The sequence below is a fragment of the Lonchura striata genome, chromosome 4 (genome assembly GCF_046129695.1).
Source record: "Lonchura striata isolate bLonStr1 chromosome 4, bLonStr1.mat, whole genome shotgun sequence".
NCBI classification, from domain to species: Eukaryota; Metazoa; Chordata; class Aves; order Passeriformes; family Estrildidae; genus Lonchura; species Lonchura striata.
The window spans coordinates 6,049,736-6,067,201 of record NC_134606.1 but is presented as its reverse complement, the minus strand read 5'-3'; the positions used below and the strand labels follow the sequence as shown (position 1 = coordinate 6,067,201).

General features: G+C 45.4%; 1 protein-coding gene across 2 annotated transcripts in view; it reads right to left on the bottom strand.

Annotated features, from left to right (window-relative positions):
• Positions 1-387: 387 nt before the first annotated feature.
• Positions 388-17,466, bottom strand: part of REEP1 (receptor accessory protein 1) — a 65,255-nt gene continuing 48,176 nt past the window's right edge. For both annotated transcript variants that reach the window (XM_021535723.2, XM_021535725.2), the window contains 3 exons: positions 14,841-14,876; positions 6,363-6,502; positions 388-4,359 (listed from right to left, as the gene is read on the bottom strand). In XM_021535723.2, coding sequence (XP_021391398.1) covers positions 4,288-4,359; positions 6,363-6,502; positions 14,841-14,876 — 248 coding nt within the window. In that variant the 3' untranslated portion in view covers positions 388-4,287. The remainder of the gene's footprint in view (positions 4,360-6,362; positions 6,503-14,840; positions 14,877-17,466) is intronic.

Here is a 17,466-nt window from a genome sequence, read left to right as displayed (position 1 = left end):
TGAGTAGTAGAATCTATTCTCTGTGTCCTGCACAGCATCCTCAAGCAGATAAGTCAGAGTAATTTCTTGTTTATTTTTCCTTTAAGTCTGAATAGACTTCATACTGCACATTCCTGGTCACACATAACTGGAACAAACCCAAGGATTTATTGTGGGGTCTGTTTGGAGTGAGCAGATCAACTAGACCCTGGTTTTGCTAAGGGTTGGATCAGATATTTTCTCTACAAAGCTGATATTCCAGAAAGTGTATGAAAGCAATACTTTAAAGCATTCCAGGATAACCAATTTTTGAGCAGACAGTCCCTGGTTATCAGTCCCAGAGCTGCCTGTATAGCAGAGGTGGTTTGCTGTACAAGGCTGTAGCATTGCAATGAATTCACTAGTTACTCAGTGTTCAGTAGCTGTATTTTGTTCTTTTTCCAGTTCATGATACAGAAAGTTCTGAAGGACATGCAGCACTTAGTGAATACATCTATATACAGTCAGCCAGAATTCAGATAAAAATAATACAGCAATCAAAGTGATTATTCTGGCCTGCCAGATACATTGAACAGACTAAAGATGTTTGGGTTTGTTTTTTGTTCTTTTTTTTTTAAATAAAGAAAAGATTAAGACTTTATTCAAGATGTATATCAAGCAGTATAACAAAACCAGCAAAACATCAACCTTTGGAATACTGTTGTAATGGCCGTCCTTGTGAGGCATCAAGTGTACCATGGTATCACAGAACTTTTCTACCCATCACAGGAAAGAAATCACACCAAGTGCACAATTATGAGCCTTAAATAGTTTGTCTAAACGCAAATCCCAACGTGTTCTCTGCTAGTTCAAATGTGCTGGATGCAAAACAGGTGCCTGAAACAGCAAAAGGGAGACTGTGGGTGAGGAGCACAAGGGTTCATCACAACACGAGGACTCGCCAGCAGCCAGAGGCAGCAGGTTGTTTACAGGAGGAGCATCGTCTCCAAGCAGCTTTCTCCCTCCTAGCAGGAATAAATTGCCTGATTCTCTTCCCTTCTGTGCTGGGTTTGCACTTCTACAAGGTTTTTAGGTTGATTCATTCCAGGGTGACAGGGACACATGTGAAGTCTGTCTTGTTTTTGATGTGATCCTGATTCAGCAGTTGGTGACTGCTGGAGCTGCACTGATGCTGATCCCTATGGCAGGAGAGGAGGCACAGATGGGTGCACTTGGCTGCTCCAGGCTTATGAGTTTATGGTAAATTGGGGAGGTCATTCCCAGGCCTGTTTACCACAGACCATCTCCAGCTGCAGTTTCCCTCCCCTCAGCCTCAATTTTATGTGCTTAAAATAATGCATGTTTCACTGGAGCCTTGGGATGGGTAAAGGCTGTTTCCTAGGGCTGGCCTGTTCTCTTCAGAGTTCAGAGTTCTCTCAGCCCTCTCTGAGACACCGGAGGTGCCTGCCTGCCCTACAGGACTGATAGTAGTAGGCTTTTCAGGCAGTTGGCCCCAAAACGGGGCGTTTTAAACTAAGCCAGCTCTGCTATTTTAAACCATCAGCTGAAAGATTGCTTGATTTTAGGAGGGGAGATCTGAAAGTGTTCAACCTGCCTGCACACTCAGAGGTGGAACAGGAAGGGAGCTGAGAACTGCTCCTTTCCAACACAGGCCTAGAAAGCATCCATCCATCCATCCATCCATCCATCCATCCATCCATCCATCCATCCATCCGTCCATCCATCCATCCATCCATCCATCCATCCATCCATCCATCCATCCATCCATCCATCCGTCCATCCATCCATCCATCCATCCATCCATCCATCCACCCATCCATCCATCCATCCATCCATCCATCAGGGGTTCCTGCACATCCCGCTTTGCCAGGAGGGGTCAGCAGCAGCGCAGGAAGGCTGAGCCTCACCGAACCGGGCTCGCTCCTTGGCAGAGGCTCCAGAGAAAAGCTGGAACAAAAGACTTCACGGGTGGTGTTTATCTGGAATGAACACAGGGAGCTGTGACACAGAACTGACAGGCTGGGGGCAGCCCCTGTAAACAACCTGTGCCAGGAATCAAAGCGAGTGGCCGCTCTCGTCTGTACAGAGCACTGGAGCACAAGTGCACCAGGTCAGGCATTCACATCTGTCTATTAGCAAATACACAGCTCCGTTGATAATACATTTTTTTCTTTTCCAGAGATATGAAAAGGTTTATTTTTGTCATTTATACAGTGAATGCTTTGAGAGATATAAGGCAACTCCCTTGTCAACATTTCACCTCAGCACTTAAGAAATGCTAAACAGTCAAGTTTACAGTAAAACAGCAGATTAGACGCACATTAAATAGTTTTAGTGAGAATCGATGTTAGTACAGCGTGTCTGAGATTAGAACTTGTCAGATGTTATGCAGCTCTATGTTGTTTGGGTTATTTGGCATAATTGAGTGCAAACTTGTCAGCTTCTTTTTTATTTTACAGCAGCCCATTGCATAGCAGGGAAACATGGCTTGCTTGCAACAGGATTTTATTTTCTGCTAACAGTGCAGGCAGTTTTCTTATTTCTTTTTAATGTTAGCCAAAAGAAATCAAATAACTCTAAAGCTGCTTATAAGTAAAATACATAAGCTTAACTTCTCAAAGCTTTTGCTGAGTATCTTCCAGGGACCAACTCTTCTGTAACTGCTCTTTAGACAGGTTTGTTTGGGCTTTTTTTTTTTAAATTTACTTTCTGAAGAATTTTTCAAAATTTGCAAAATATGACTGAATCAGCACATGAAAATAAAATTCTCAGGTAATGAGGCCAAACACTGTGGCAGACACAGGAAACACCTGCTTGATTTTCCATTTCCTAGACAGGTCAGATAAACATTTCTGTGTGCGCATAATTTTTTTCTTTTTTCCCCACACATGTAGGAAGCTGTGGGGGTGACCTCAGGGATCCACCAGATGGGCAGCTGGGATATGGATGCACACCTGGCAGAGAAATGGTTTTAAAGGCCACTTCAGAGTAATCTTCAAGCCTGGCACACTCCAGCTGGCTTTTGGCACCCTGGGCTGCTGCACCTGAGCCAGATGAACAGTGACACCATCGAGCCCCTGTGCTGATCCATTGGTGATGGCACATCCTACATAATGCTAAATCCTTTTCTAGTCTACGTGACAGGTCAAAGAGCAAACACAAAGGGTAATTAAATTATGTGTGAATTTCACATGCTCAACACTTACAAGAGACACCAACTTGAAGCACAAATACACAAACCCTACCATGTCTTCCTCTTCTTTTATATTTCCCATTTATATATGGATACAAATAAACCATTCTGTTCTTGTGGTTCTAACCAAATTCCATGCTACAGGAGAAACTCCAGGCTTCCAAAAGCAACTCAGACCCAGCACCCTCCTCTGCTCATGCAAGCAGAACAGCATCCCCTCAGCAGCAGAGCAGAGTGCTGGGACTGGCACTGGTGCAGCAGGGGAGAAAGGTGTGTTTGCCCCTGGAAATGCATCACTAAAGCAATTCTAATTTTTGTTGCTGAAGCTTGCTCAAGCCTGGCTTGCTCACACTTTAAAACTTGCAGTAGAACATTGGCCACAAATGGTGGGATTTAGTTCTTCTATGCATCATTTTCCACAAAATACTCTCCTGGCTCAGGCTGATTGAAATTAGGACTCTCCCTTCATTACATCATTGAAACAATTTTTTTTCTCTTGCATATCACTTCCTCATCCTCTGTAAGTGGTTCTGTCTCTGTGGGTTTAGCACAATGGTTTTCACAGAACATGTGATTTACTTGCAGAAAAAACGCAGTTGCAGCTCAGCTTTCGCTAACAAATCTTGGACATTTTGTACAGTCAAAGTACTTTGACATTTGTTACATCATTCACAGTCTTGAGGAGGAAGGGAGGAAAGAGAAATCCATGGGTTCTGCAAATCCACTTCATCCATGATAAAGCCATAAATAAATACGCCGTCAATGTAGCATCATGAGTAACTGATTATTGTTGTTTCCTCTGGGCATTCACAGAGCAAGAGCTATGCAGACACAAATGAAACTGTAAATGTACACTGTGGGTGGGTGCACACTCTGCAAACCAAACCAGGACCCCTCACCTGCAGGTGCCTGCCAGACTGTCCTACCCACGTCAGGGACAAACACCAGCAGCGTGCCACAGAAGGATGCGGAGAGAGGAGGGAGAAAGGCCATGTCTACAGTGCTGTACATCAAAGCACATCCATCCCACTGCTGTTTCCTACTTTATGAATGAGTAGCTCTTTAAGGCAGAAGAGAGACATTCTGTGGATCTTGGTGCTATTGGCTCATTGCACTCACATTGTTTCAGTGGCAGAGGACGAGGTACTTTTCTTCCTGAAGCGAGGTCTAAGGGTCCTAGGCGGTGCCTGCAGAAAACCAAGACAAAACCTCAGAGGCATAGTAGGAAACATCTTTTTTTTTTTTTCCTTATAACTCACCCATCTTTGTGGGACCTCTGTGGCAAGGATCCTGTTCCATGCATGAAGTAATGCAGAAGTTTTGGCCCTGAAGATCAGTAATGAGTGGCCAGCTGAGGACTAATCTCTTTAAGAAGCCTGTTGTATACCCAGGTTACATCAACACACTCCCCTCTGGTGCTTGGTTAGAGCTGTGGCTAAAGATTGTTAATAACTCAACTGTTGAAAGAGCCAGGTCAAACTGGTGCCATTTACAGCAGCTCATGGATCTAGAGACCAAACTGTCAGCAGGAAGCCAGCTCTGGTGTCTCCCAGCCCATCCTGCCCTGTCCAATCCATCCACACCTCCTTGGAGGGTACAGCTCATGGCATTACAAAGCTGAAGGGCTTCCCAAGACACCAGGCCTGGAATTCTGATGAGGTAGAGCTCTTTAAAATCACCCTCTTGCTTGAGAAAGAGGCCAGACAAAATCTGTTGAAATTATTTTAGAAACCAGCTATTGGAATTCTGTCTTGTAGTCAGCTGGTGCCGAGATTTTACAAGGAGCCCTGACTGCTCAGGAGGAGGCACACCAACTCCATGAATTTGGTTTCTTGTGGCTAACCCCGTTCTCCAGACTCAGACAGACATTAGTTAGGCTAGCAAACAAATGAAAGAAAAAGCCCTAATCTGCAGTGCCTACTTCTCTCGGAAGAGTTCTGGTGTGGCATTGTGTCTCATGAGCTTCACAACAAGAAATGGTTGTGAGATGTTGTAACAGGGCATGAATTCTCAGTGTGGAGGCCTGTCACTGCATCAAAGAGCACTGCAAGGTGTGGTAGGCCCTTCTACTCCATTTACATAAATTCAAAGCCTTGTTTTCTTAGTAGCACTAACCTCTATTTACCTGTAAGGACCTGACAGGACCAAAGCAAGGACTTTTCTGTTTTATAGGACTTTCAAACCCAAGACCATGCTGTGTTTCTGCATTCCCATGATGCAGCAAGGTATAACTATTCACATATACAAGGGACTGCAGCATGGTGAGGTTTTGTTTAGACTCCACCTAAATCTCCATTTTTAATACTTGATCATAAACCAAAGTAGTTTCTCACAGAGATGTGATTAATCCAACACTTCTCTCCCTCTTCCAAGCTTGAAATCTACCCCAGGTCCCCATGGTGAATCCCCAACAGCACAACAGATCTGGATGGGATGGCTGTGCCCAGAAAGCAGGGCTGGAGCAGAGGTGAGGAGCAAAGCTGCTGTGTGGAGCAGCAGTGGATCCCACACCACACCTGACTCCACAGCTCGGAGTAGCTCTCTGAGCCAGGAGCCCAGGGACACAGCCAGACTGGAGCAGGACCTCCTGCAGCTTGGGAGAAGGCTGCTCCTGGGGAAACCATGTGGCTCTTAAAGCAAAGCTGCCATTAATTGCACAGCCAAGACCCTTAAATGGGCATGAACAGCTCTGGCTCCTTTGGGAGCCCACTGGACAGCTCTGGGAGTAGCTGGAGAGGCTGCACCTTTCCATGGCTGGAACAGAGCAGCCCAGACTTTGGTGAAAGCCCCCACAGGTAGGACAACCCAGGAGAAGGGATTGCAGCTGCTGACCAAACCACACTGCTCTGCTCCTCATGCTGGGCCAAGGGAAGGAGGGAACCAGCCCAGCTCCCCACAGGATGAGATCTCAGCTGCTGGCTGTGGCTCCATCCACCCTGCCCAGATCTGCAAGAAGTCTTTGCCTACAGCATCTCCCACACAGGTTTTATTTCCTCCATAACAAAATGTTGCAAAACTTTTGGCAAATTAGAGTGAGATCTGTGTTTCCTGTAGTTCTTTTGTTTCCATGAAGCAACTTAAAGTGTATTTAGTGAGTTTAGACCAGAGAGAAGTGTCTGTTCAGTTGAAGATTCCAGCTGAAGGATCAAGGAACATCTTAGAAGGAGGATACTTGAGAATATGGAAGTACCTCAAGGGGCTGATCCTTCTTTTTGGGCCTTTTGTTCATGGATGCACAATCGTTCTCTTCATCATCTGAGAACACTGAGCCTTTTGTTTCACATTTTGTCTCAGGTGGCTTCTCATACCTAATGTCCACACTTATTTCACCTATTTAACACAGCCATTTGCAGCCTAAATGTGAAGACAAGGGATGAAGAAATCAGTGATGGTTTGATTCACACAGATGTCACTCACTGCAAAGCCATGCATCTTCCAGGGATTAATAGACAGAAGGGTCACACATCACACTCTAATAATAGCAGCTGTGGGGTTAGAAATCAATAGGCTCTTGTTTACAAAGCCTTTATAAAGTCTACTTTGATTACTTTACACAGAATTGAGACTAAATTCACAGCTTCTGCTGTTTGAGAAGTTGACACTAGAAAGAGATTTTTTGTTTGTTTGCTCAGGGATAAATAAAATAACTGATTTCTTGAATTGCTGGTTCCATCCATAGCTCCTGCATCTCCTGCTTCCTCTAGAAGGCTCCCAATGGGTGTTGAAGTGCTCTGTTAAGCACAGAGAGACCTGCCTGGGATGCAGAAATAGGAAACACAGCAGCACTTACAGACTTGAAACTGAGAGTGGTCAAGGCAAGCATTGAGTCTGAGATCCACTGAACTTCTCAAAAAGCTTCACCAGGTATTGAATGGGCCCTCATCGAGTGGGTGTGTTGCTGGAAAACCAGTGCAGGGAAAAGTCTCTCCTTTGTCACTCTGGAGTAAATGTGGTGGAGCACTGGCTCTGCTGATGTTCCTGAAGGCAGTTTATGGCCTCAAAACTTCAAACCACAAACACTTGGTGGTTCTTACCCTTGTAACTTACAGCACAATCTTTGTGGGACTGGTGGTGTTACACAACACAATCTATTTGCTGCCTAAATACAGACAGTAAATGAGACACTATTTTTAATAGCCAGCCCAAAGCAAGAGGTACAGAAGAGGGAACTCAACATGACCAAGTGTCCTGCTCACCATAGTTTCTTACCAGCAGGGCTGGAGGTTTCTCTGTTTAATTGAGAGGGCTTTTTTGATTCTGAAACATGGTAGGAGTGGAACTATTTGCTGTTTAGCTGGCATTAATCAGAATTACTGGGTCTATACTTTGTTGCATGAACATGCATAGAAATAATGCTCTGTGCTTCTTGTCTCAGCCTGACTGTAAGTCTGCTGGACCAAAGACGATTCTTAAAAATCTAATACTAATCCATTTTGATTCTTAAAGCCCAAAAGAACTGAATTCTTCGACAGCTCTTTCAGTTGGGTAACAGATAGAGGGGAAATGAATTGGCTACAGCAACACCACAAGTCACGAGCAGGTCGCTGGGGCTCTCCCCAGTGCCAGACTAAATTCAGCAGCTAATCACTCAGCCCACAGGATGCAGCTGCTGCTCGAGACAGCAGCCTGTGCACACCATCCTCTGCCCACTGTGCTTCTACCCCTTTATCACCATTCACATGGGCAGGCTGGAAGATACCACTGCAGGTCTTCAGGAAGAGCTGGAAGTTGACTTTTTTCCCCAGCTGTACTGAAGTTGTTGATAGTCACATTGCAGAGAAGCCCAGGATAATGCTGAAAGGTTTTTCTTCTGTGTAGGACTGTAGTGTGAATACTGAACTGTGGGGAGAATTAAACGTTCTCCAGATCACATGGCAAAACAGGACAGGAATATTTTAGTTTACTATTTTATCCCTCCACTTGGGAAGTGATCTACCCAGGAGCAGCCTAGCTTAGACCCTCTTGGATGTGGAAGCTGTTCTTTGCTGCCTGCCTAAGAAAAATCAATATTTAGTCAAGTGTAGTAGAAGTGGGTCAGAACTTTCCTTAATGGCCTCACTGAGGTTTGCACAGTGGCCCAACAACACATCTGTGTGCCACTGAGAGCAGACAGGGGCCTTCACCAGGGAAAAAGACTTTGAGGGGGACAGGATGGAGAGGTGCTGGAGAACCAGAGTCAGGGTGGTCAGCGACCAGAGTGAGGAGACACTGGCTGCTGAGACTGAGTGAATAGAATCATGACAATGTGCCCTGCTCCCATTCTACAACCAGCCACTCCACTGGATAACAGAAGGAACTGTGATCCTGATAATGCTTCTGTGAATCCCATGGTTTTGCAGCATACGTTGTTTTCTTTATTACTGTTCTCCCTCTTAAATTAGATGCTGGGCAAAAAAGATACCCAGCAAGCTCTGCCAACCATGTCACCTCCACAGCAGGCTTTTCCATTCTCCCCACCAGTCCAAACATCACATCCATGTCCTGAAGCTGCTTCCATGAAGATCAAGATAAGAGCTCAGCCTCCAAGCTGGCACATACTGCTTTGATCCCTGCAGCTGAGAGGTCTGTAAAATTCACTGGAAGTTGGGCTGATCCCTTTTCTTCCCTGCCCCAAGTCGTTGTGAGTGGGACACTGAAAACCAGCCAAATGGGAACCAGTTTAGCTTCAGCCTCACTGAACTGGAAAAGGGAAGATGGGCTCTCCTAGGCTTTTCCACTCCTTTTCTGGCCATTGGTGAGAGAAGATCTTTAATACACATGGCACTTTCCTTAAGACCTGGAAAAAGAAGGGAGGACTCCCTGCCCATCCTGCCTTGGGAAGGACACCTGTATTGTGAGCAACCCAAGCTCGTGTTGATCTGCCAGACTTTGGGGTGCCAGCCTTTGTCCCACATTTGTGGAAGCCTTCTGTTGGTGTGGGATGGCAGAGAACTCATCTCTGAAGAGCGGCTGCTGTGTGAGCCCCAGCTCTGAAATCGTTATTTTTTGTGAATATGGTAAAAAACATTATAAAAAATTGATTTTCTGACACCGTGAAGAGAGTGAATAAAAATATAAAGCAGAGGTTAATCAGAAGAACAAACACAAATGTGAGGAACTGCTGAGAAAGGAGATGGAGGTTTAAAGTGAATGAAAGGGGTCTGGGGCACCAAGGTTTGTTACCAGAGAAGGTAAAGATTGAGGAGCAAAACATACTGCCAGGGCTGGAGCATGCATTTTGAGGACAGCACTTGGCCTTGGGTGACCTCCTGTGTGTTTCTGAGATCCAGCTTTATGATCTGAGGCTGTGAGGCCTCAGGTCACTATCAGATGTCCCCAGAGTGGCAGAGTCAGCAGTGTGTGCTGCTCCAGGGAACAGCCAACAACCCCAGGGACAGTCACAGCTGGGAGGTGGCTGTGTGAAAACACAGATCATACACCAGACCTTTGCCCTGACTCTCTCTGGGAGACTCTCACTCCCCATCCTAGGGTGGGCTGTGCTTTAGGTGTCTCCACCCGTTACATTTATGGCTCCACATCTTTGTGTGAAGGGGCTGAATTGCTGCAGAGTGGGAAATGGGATGGTGTTCCAGGACTAAAGATGCTGCTGCCTCTTGCAAACACCTTTTCAGTGTTTACTAGATTACACTACTCTCTCCACTAAAGCAAGCCAGAATCTGACTGTAAACAGTCTAAGGAAACAGATTATTCCAGTTAATTCTCTTAATTCCAGTTCCTATCATTCCATCATAAGTCCTCCCAGAGGAACTGATACAACCAACACATTGTGTGGGAAGCCCTGAAAATGGGCACATTTCAAGTTAAAGTGCTCTGCAGAGTTGGGATTTGAGTTGTTAATGCACCTCAGGGAACAACCCAGCACGGACAGGAAACGTAGGGCCAGATCATTGCAATCTTTGATGACTATGATTCAACAAGGCTAGGAAATTTCATTTGCAAAACTCTTCCTAGAGCAGTATCTGGGATTCAGTAGTGTGCTGTTTTTTTCAGCAATAACTTTGGTTCAGACTCTGGTCCACGCTGCCATGTAAATGTGTAGCAAATTCCTGTGGATTTTCATGAGTACAACAGAAGTCAGGACACAGCCCACTCTAAGTGCAAGTGAACAAATTAGTTTGACCTAGATCCTCTGAAAAATCTGGACACTTAAGTACAGTTACAGTGGGAATCAGGCAACTTTGACACTGGATCTCCCCTTATTTTGCCAGGCACAATATTTGTGTCTCCCATCACTTCAATTCCTCAGGAGCAATGGGGAAAACCACAGTCGCAGACTACACAAACCAAGAGCAAGGTACTGTATTATTGTAATGGAAGGTAAAGTCACTCCAAAGTTAAGCCTTTCCAGGGGATCATTCATGTAAGGGGTTTGCACACCACTTTATAAGCACAGGAGAACAGATATTTATTATACGATGGCCATCAGCTTCTTTCCCCTGCAATAAAGATAAATTCACCATCATTTCCAAAAGACATTGACCCAAGTCCTGTACTTCCCCAGCAGCTTTTATTGCCAAACCAAGGAGTTAGGAGCAGCCAACTACACCAGCACACACTGCCCAGGAACCACCAAACAGAGGCAGACATCCTTTCCAAAGCTGGAGTCAAATGCAACCAAAGGAAACAAGCCTAATTACATCAACAAAGTCATCCGTTAATGAAAACACATCCCACAAATGAGTGAGTTGTTAAGTGCTAGTCTATTCCAAACACCTCAGAGGAAAATTCATGCAATCTGTAACACTTACATCAGAGTCCCATAATATTTACATAGAGAAAAAGAGAGAATAAACTGTTAGGAGAAAACATTCGGGTGCAGAGGGGGAAGGAACATTGTTTCAGAACACAGAAATATTCATCTTTGCTTTTCTAGTATCTGTCATTCAGCTGGAGTTTATTGAACAACAATTAATGTTTTAACTTTCTGCTGATAAAATGCAAATGTACTTAAAATTATTTTCTGTGAAATTTTTTTCTTCCCTGAGGTAACCAAAATATATATGAAACTATTTTTAAATCTCAAAAAGAAAAATCACAAATTGCTAGTCAGGAATAGCAACGCAAAGTGATGCAAACCAGCCCTGTAAAAATGTGCTTCAGTATTTAGTACAGGAAAATTTTAAGGAACAAAATGCCTAGAGCAACAGAAAATTGTTGCTTGTTCTTTAAGTTCAACAAGGTTACCCCTGAATAAGAGCTGGAAGCAAAATTGGCTAAGAACCAAAATAAAACCACCTACACCATTTAATTGAATTAGTTCAGAGATGTACAATCAGCCCCCTTGACATAAAGTCAATTAATGTTTTTAAAGCACTTTCCACTGTAATAACTTATGTGCACTTCTGAGGGTTGGAATCAGCTAATAGACCAATAAGGTGATTTATTTAAAGCACAATTAAGTGGATGCCCCACTGAGGTCCTTGGTGAGCTGCACTGCTGGTTGGTGTGATCTGATCTGTCACCTTGTGGAGCACAACCCTGCAGTGCACACCCAAAACAGACCCATTTATCACTAATGTCCCTCCACATTTCTTACACTGCCTAAGGCTTCTGATCAGCATTTTAGTATTAAATGTCCCCTCAAACACTTGCAGTCCCAACAATTCTCCTGATATACAGCTGATTCTTCAATTCATGAGAGATATATTTATTCTCTGCAAGAATTAAAATGGTTTCTCCCTCTCAACCATGCCCCAGGTCTTTGCAACAGCACCTAAGAGATGTTAGTTGAGAGAACACCACCAAAGATAATTTTGTTACTTCTTAAATGTTGGTCCCAAGCAAGATAGTTTAACATTGAACAGCGTTTAAGCATTTGCCAGGCACTGCCAAAAGACAAACAGATATCCCTGGAGATTTTCACTCTGTCCTCTCTGAAAGGGAAAAAGAGCTCTTACATAATTGTACTATTGTTCCTGAATGCTGCAGCCTGACTTTCCACAGAACACAAAGGAGATAAATCAGAAACTCGGGTCAAAACCTGGAAGGAGTTCCACCAGCAAAGGCCTGGCCCTGAACAAAAGCAAGAGGAGCTGGCAGAGGAGCTGTCAAAAAGATGTGCTGGAGAACATCTGTCAAACAGGCTTGTGTTTTAGTGAAGCTGCCCAGAGCAGAGGAGGATGAACGTCCTGAATTGCATCAATGCTTTGTCATGTGCAGACCATGAGGTCAGTGGGAGTGATCCAGCTGGGCAGGAAAGGGCTCTCCTGTGGAGCCAACAGCTTCAGCACAGAGAATCCCACCACTGGTGACAGGAACCATGTTCTGCTCCATGGCAGAGGAGCCCATCGGCACAGAGAATCCCACCACTGGTGACAGGGACAGCCCTGCTCCATGGCAGAGGAGCCCATCGGCACAGAGAATCCCACCACTGGTGACAGGAACCATGTTCTGCTCCATGGCAGAGGAGCCCATCGGCACAGAGAATCCCACCACTGGTGACAGGAACCATGTTCTGCTCCATGGCAGAGGAGCCCATCGGCACAGAGAATCCCACCACTGGTGACAGGAACCATGTTCTGCTCCATGGCAGAGGAGCCCATCGGCACAGAGAATCCCACCACTGGTGACAGGGACAGCTCCAGCTCAGGGGGCTCAGCCTGGCCTTCAGGCCCTGTAGAAATGCACATTCCATGGCACCTGCAGGCCCCATCCTCCTGACACCTCCTCTCAGGGTATAATCTAGGGAGCAGAATGCTTGGACTTCAGCTCCACCAGCCTGTGCTCTCCTAAGAGCTGAGGAGGTTTCTGTGAGTCAGAGAGTGATGTAATTGAGTTACAAGAGCATTAATGCAATTGCTCCTGCCAAAAAGACTGCACCAAGGCTCTAAAGCAGATTTTAATATCCCTGCTTGAGGAAAGACTTGACTATCTGCCCATTTAGATTATAAACTCTTTGGAAATGAGAACTGTTAATGATGAGACTCTGAAATTGGCTATTAGATCTCAAGTTTGCACCAAGAGAAGACGAGTGCCAATAGCTCCAGGCAACTTAGTCCAAAGTAAACAAAATTAGATTCTTTCTTCCCCCAGCTTTTTGTGGCACTGAAAAATGTTCACGTGACTTAGTCAGCTCTCCAAGCTACCAAAGATGCACTTACAAAGGAGCATTTTAATGGCAGGCCACTGTCTGACCATGCATTAATGCATCTATTGCCCTGGAGACAGAGAAAGGGCAGCCTGTGGAGACAGAATGAGCCCTCTTTGACACAGAGCCTCAGCACATCCCCACTGACATGGTCTAAGGGACTGGATTATGCTGGAGAGAGGGCAGGAATAGTAAAACAAGCCAAGGTGAAAGACAGGGTACACAATTCCAACAAGATCCAAATTACTTTGGGTCTAATTCATAAACACGTTGGACTGATTGCTGCTTTAGCATCATTAAAAGACTTTCCTAAGATTATCTCATTACTGTTAAGCCCATAAGGATTCAGTGATTATTTTTATAAATAACACTTTGAAGTCAAATCCATGAAATAAGGTTAGGCTAAAATTAGAAGAGTTCTAATAAAATGCCCTGTGAATACAAGTGTTTCATGGTTGTTTCAACAGATACCACCTTAAACGTGCTTCATTGTCCTGCACAATGGCACACTCACCCAGAAAAGGAAATCAACAAATCAAATAGAAGGGTGGGTTTGCCACCCAGGCAGGGTGCAAGGAGGCTGTGCTAGGATGGAACCATCAGGCTCCAGGCACCAACTCTGCACAGGGTTCTGGCACAGGTGCAGGGCTGTGGAAGGCACAGGTGGCACCACTGTGATCCTTCAGTCCTTCTGCTGCTGTTTCCAGGTTGATTAGTGTGCAAGATACACAAAAAGCACACGAGATGAGAAGAAAAAGAGTTACAAAGGTTTTTTTGCTTCCACCAACAGGAGACACTGCCAGTCTGTATTTCTTTTTTCTCCCCAGACAAGCTGCTTGGCAGCCCCATCCTCTGGTATGCCCAAATTGGAGTTCTCCCACTCCTTTCATCTGTCACTGGGAAAAAATGTAGAAGTGACATGTCTGGGCTCTTAGCAACCCAGCTAACTGGCACAGCACTGAAAAGACCACCGGCAGCTAAACCATTCACTGCACTCAGACGTTTGTAAACACAATAAATGCTGGGGACAGTGGGGACATTTTTCAAAAATGCTTCTGCCAGAGATTGAATCAGGGAGAGTCAGTTTAAGTCTGTTTTGTCTTATCAGGGTCTGCTGCTGGGATTTTCTACATACCCTGTTCACCCCAAGCACAAATGTCCTCTCCACCAATGGAGAAACATGTGCCAATCCTTAGGGAACACAGCAAAACAGGGCTGGGGCTGAGGAGGTTCTGCTCTTGCTGGATTCTCAGTGGATTTACCAGCACTGGGGGACACAGGGCAGAGAAGTTACACTCCACAGCAAGGACATGGCACATCCTCTAGAAGATAAGGGAATGAAGTCCTTCTCCAGAGGAACAATCCCCATCCTTGGGTGACACAGGTCAGTATGGTGAGAAGCACTGCCATGAGCACACACACAGCTCCCAAACCCGCTCACAGCCTGGCCTTCCCCTGCTTTGCCCCCCTGGTGTTAGGAAACCCAGTGAGCAAGAGCATCAGGAGCAAGCCAGGCTGGGGAATGCAGCCATGCCCAAAAGGGATGCATGGATACCAGGACACAGGAAATCCAGCACTCACCTCTGAGGAGTCGGCACACCGAGCAACACGTGCACACTGAAAGAGGAGCTCAGCGTTAGGAACTCGTGGGTGAAGCCACTCGCTCTTAGAAACCACTTGGCACCATTTTGAAGTGCACTTCAAGGCTCTGCTATGCACAGGGAGATGAGTGTCTCCACTGACCAGCATGAGCACAGGCTCAGGAATGTGCCTCATGCCAGGCTGTGTCCATATGGGTGTTAAGGATGGGGTTAGGTTCAGCTCCCTGGTGCAGTTCTCAGGCCACTGAACAGAAATAACTCCTGACTGGAGGGACCTGGGAGTGTGGATAAGCCATGGATGCATAACCCAGTGCAAAAGGCTGTATGATAACAAACCCAGGGTGCAATACTGGGATTTGTAAGGCTATGTGCCTGGATTCTCTCAGTGGATTTAGAATTCTCTTAGAAGTCTGGCTGCTGCAACCACTCACACAGCTTCTAAAGAAATCTATCCACACACATCCCTGAACTTCCTAAACCAGGAGGGTCCTACAGGAATTAATATCCTGATGGAATTGCCATAAGAATGAAAGCAACCAAGGGAGTTGCATTGCACCCTTCAGTGAAAGCAGGTGATTCATAACTGTTCATGAACATGGGAAGTTACAGCTTCATCCTGAGCACAGTTTGTGTTCCAGGAAACAGCCTAAATTTCCAGTTTGAGCCTTTCAATTTAATTCTCATAGTGGCATCAATGACTACACATTAAGGAAAGTTTTTGAAGAGGAAAAGGGCTTGAGCTCCGTGGGATATTTTTTAGTTATAATTATCCTGCACTGGAGACACTGGAAGTTCTTCTATAGTTTCACAGTCATTTTAAAGCAGCACTATTGAGAGCAGATGTCTCACTGTCCCTTGCACTCTGGCCTCCACTTTCCTGGTCCCATTGCTGATGTCTGTGCTGCTGCTCTCTACCTGGAAGCAAGGGATAGCATTAAACTTGAACCAATTCCTTGACTGGGGTCAGCATGTAAAAATAAGATTTAAATGCATCCAAAGGAAAAGACAGATGGGCCAGAGGCAAGCAGCTGCGTTACACCCTTCTAGTGGGTCTGCTGACTCTCACTGGCTGGATGCTGCTGTGAAACTATGGGTTTCCTCAAGAAATCTGCTGTGGGTTCAGCCTCTGATTTTATACAGAAGGAAGTTGATCACAGTTTTTGACAGTTAACTCTCTGGGAGCTCAGACAACATATATCTGGGTTGTTCTCACACACATTTCTGGTTGATGGTGGCTGAATACCCAAACATATCCTGACTCTTGATGTTCCCCCACCTTTGCTCTGAACTGCAAAGCCTTTGGTCCTTCAGCACAAGCCCAAAAAACCAGCTTTGATTCTCTCCTGCTCAGAGGAATGGAGAGTATCAGAAATCACACTGTCCATTTCTGCTTTGAAATCATTCCAGATAGAATGATCTTAGCCTGGGACAAGCTTAAGCAGAAAGAACACTGGGTTTGGGCAATATAGAGTGTGGCTGCATTGTTTGTGATCCTCTGCCCCAGGCAGCATCAGCTCTGGACACTGACTGTCCTGTGATGAAACATAAATCAAGGTCATACTATAAGGTTTAGAAGTGCAAAAGCTCCTGTTAATAAGGACAAGTCTGTATGTGGATTGTTACTGGACATTTGCCAGAACAACAGGATTCCCTTGAGAAATATTTGGAAATATTGTTCTGGAATTTACAGTTTTCCATAACAATGCACAGCCACATGACATTTACAGTTCTCAAAGGAAAGAGGCAGTTCTGCCTGTGGAAAGGGCACAGGTTGGTACAGACACCGAAGTAAAATGCCACAGTCCATCATCTGGGTGCCAGGAAAATAAACTGAGAGATGCTGAACCAAGAGTGAAGTGAAAAATCAGATGAAGAGGTGGTGGGCCTGCTATGTGGAAGGAGGGGCTCATAATGTGTCCTTGGTGCCCATCAAAGGAAGTTGTGCATGCTTCCCTGGGGCTGGTGCCTCATGGGATGTGCTGTTTGTGGGGTCAGCAGCCACCCACAAATCATCCCAAAAGCAGCCTCTGCCTCTTCATGTCATCTGGGTATGGCTTTTGGCTGGGTGTGAGAGGAGGAGAAGGGTCCTTCTGTGTGAGCACACCAAGAGCCCACTGTGTGTGAGCAGTCCCACTCCTGCAGGACCATCCTCACAGCACAACTGCACAGTGGACAGGCACCACTGGAAGGCAGCAAAGACAGCAAAAGGTAGAAGGGGCAAAAAAATAGCAAAGTGCAGAGGAAAAGGAGCAATTTCCCTTGTCTTGTGTTTATTCTATTTCTTGGCCTCATAAGACTTCAGCAGGCAAAAAAACCCCATTGCTGTATGTGCGTGAGGTTGTTACTAAATGGCAAACTCTTCACTCAGTGCTTTGTGTCAAGAGGGGATTCAAAGAATCACAAATCCATCTAAGCAGCACCATTCACATTACAAAAATAACAACAGTGGAAACAAAACAGGCTGAGTTTGTGTAGCCTGGTCCTACAGCCAGCTATTGGCTACAGACACAGCCCACTGGTGTCAGGAGAGCCTTTTCTCACACTTCAGTGGGCTTGGAAACATGCCCAAGGGTTGTGAAACCAGAACCTGAACCACTGCTGGTGCT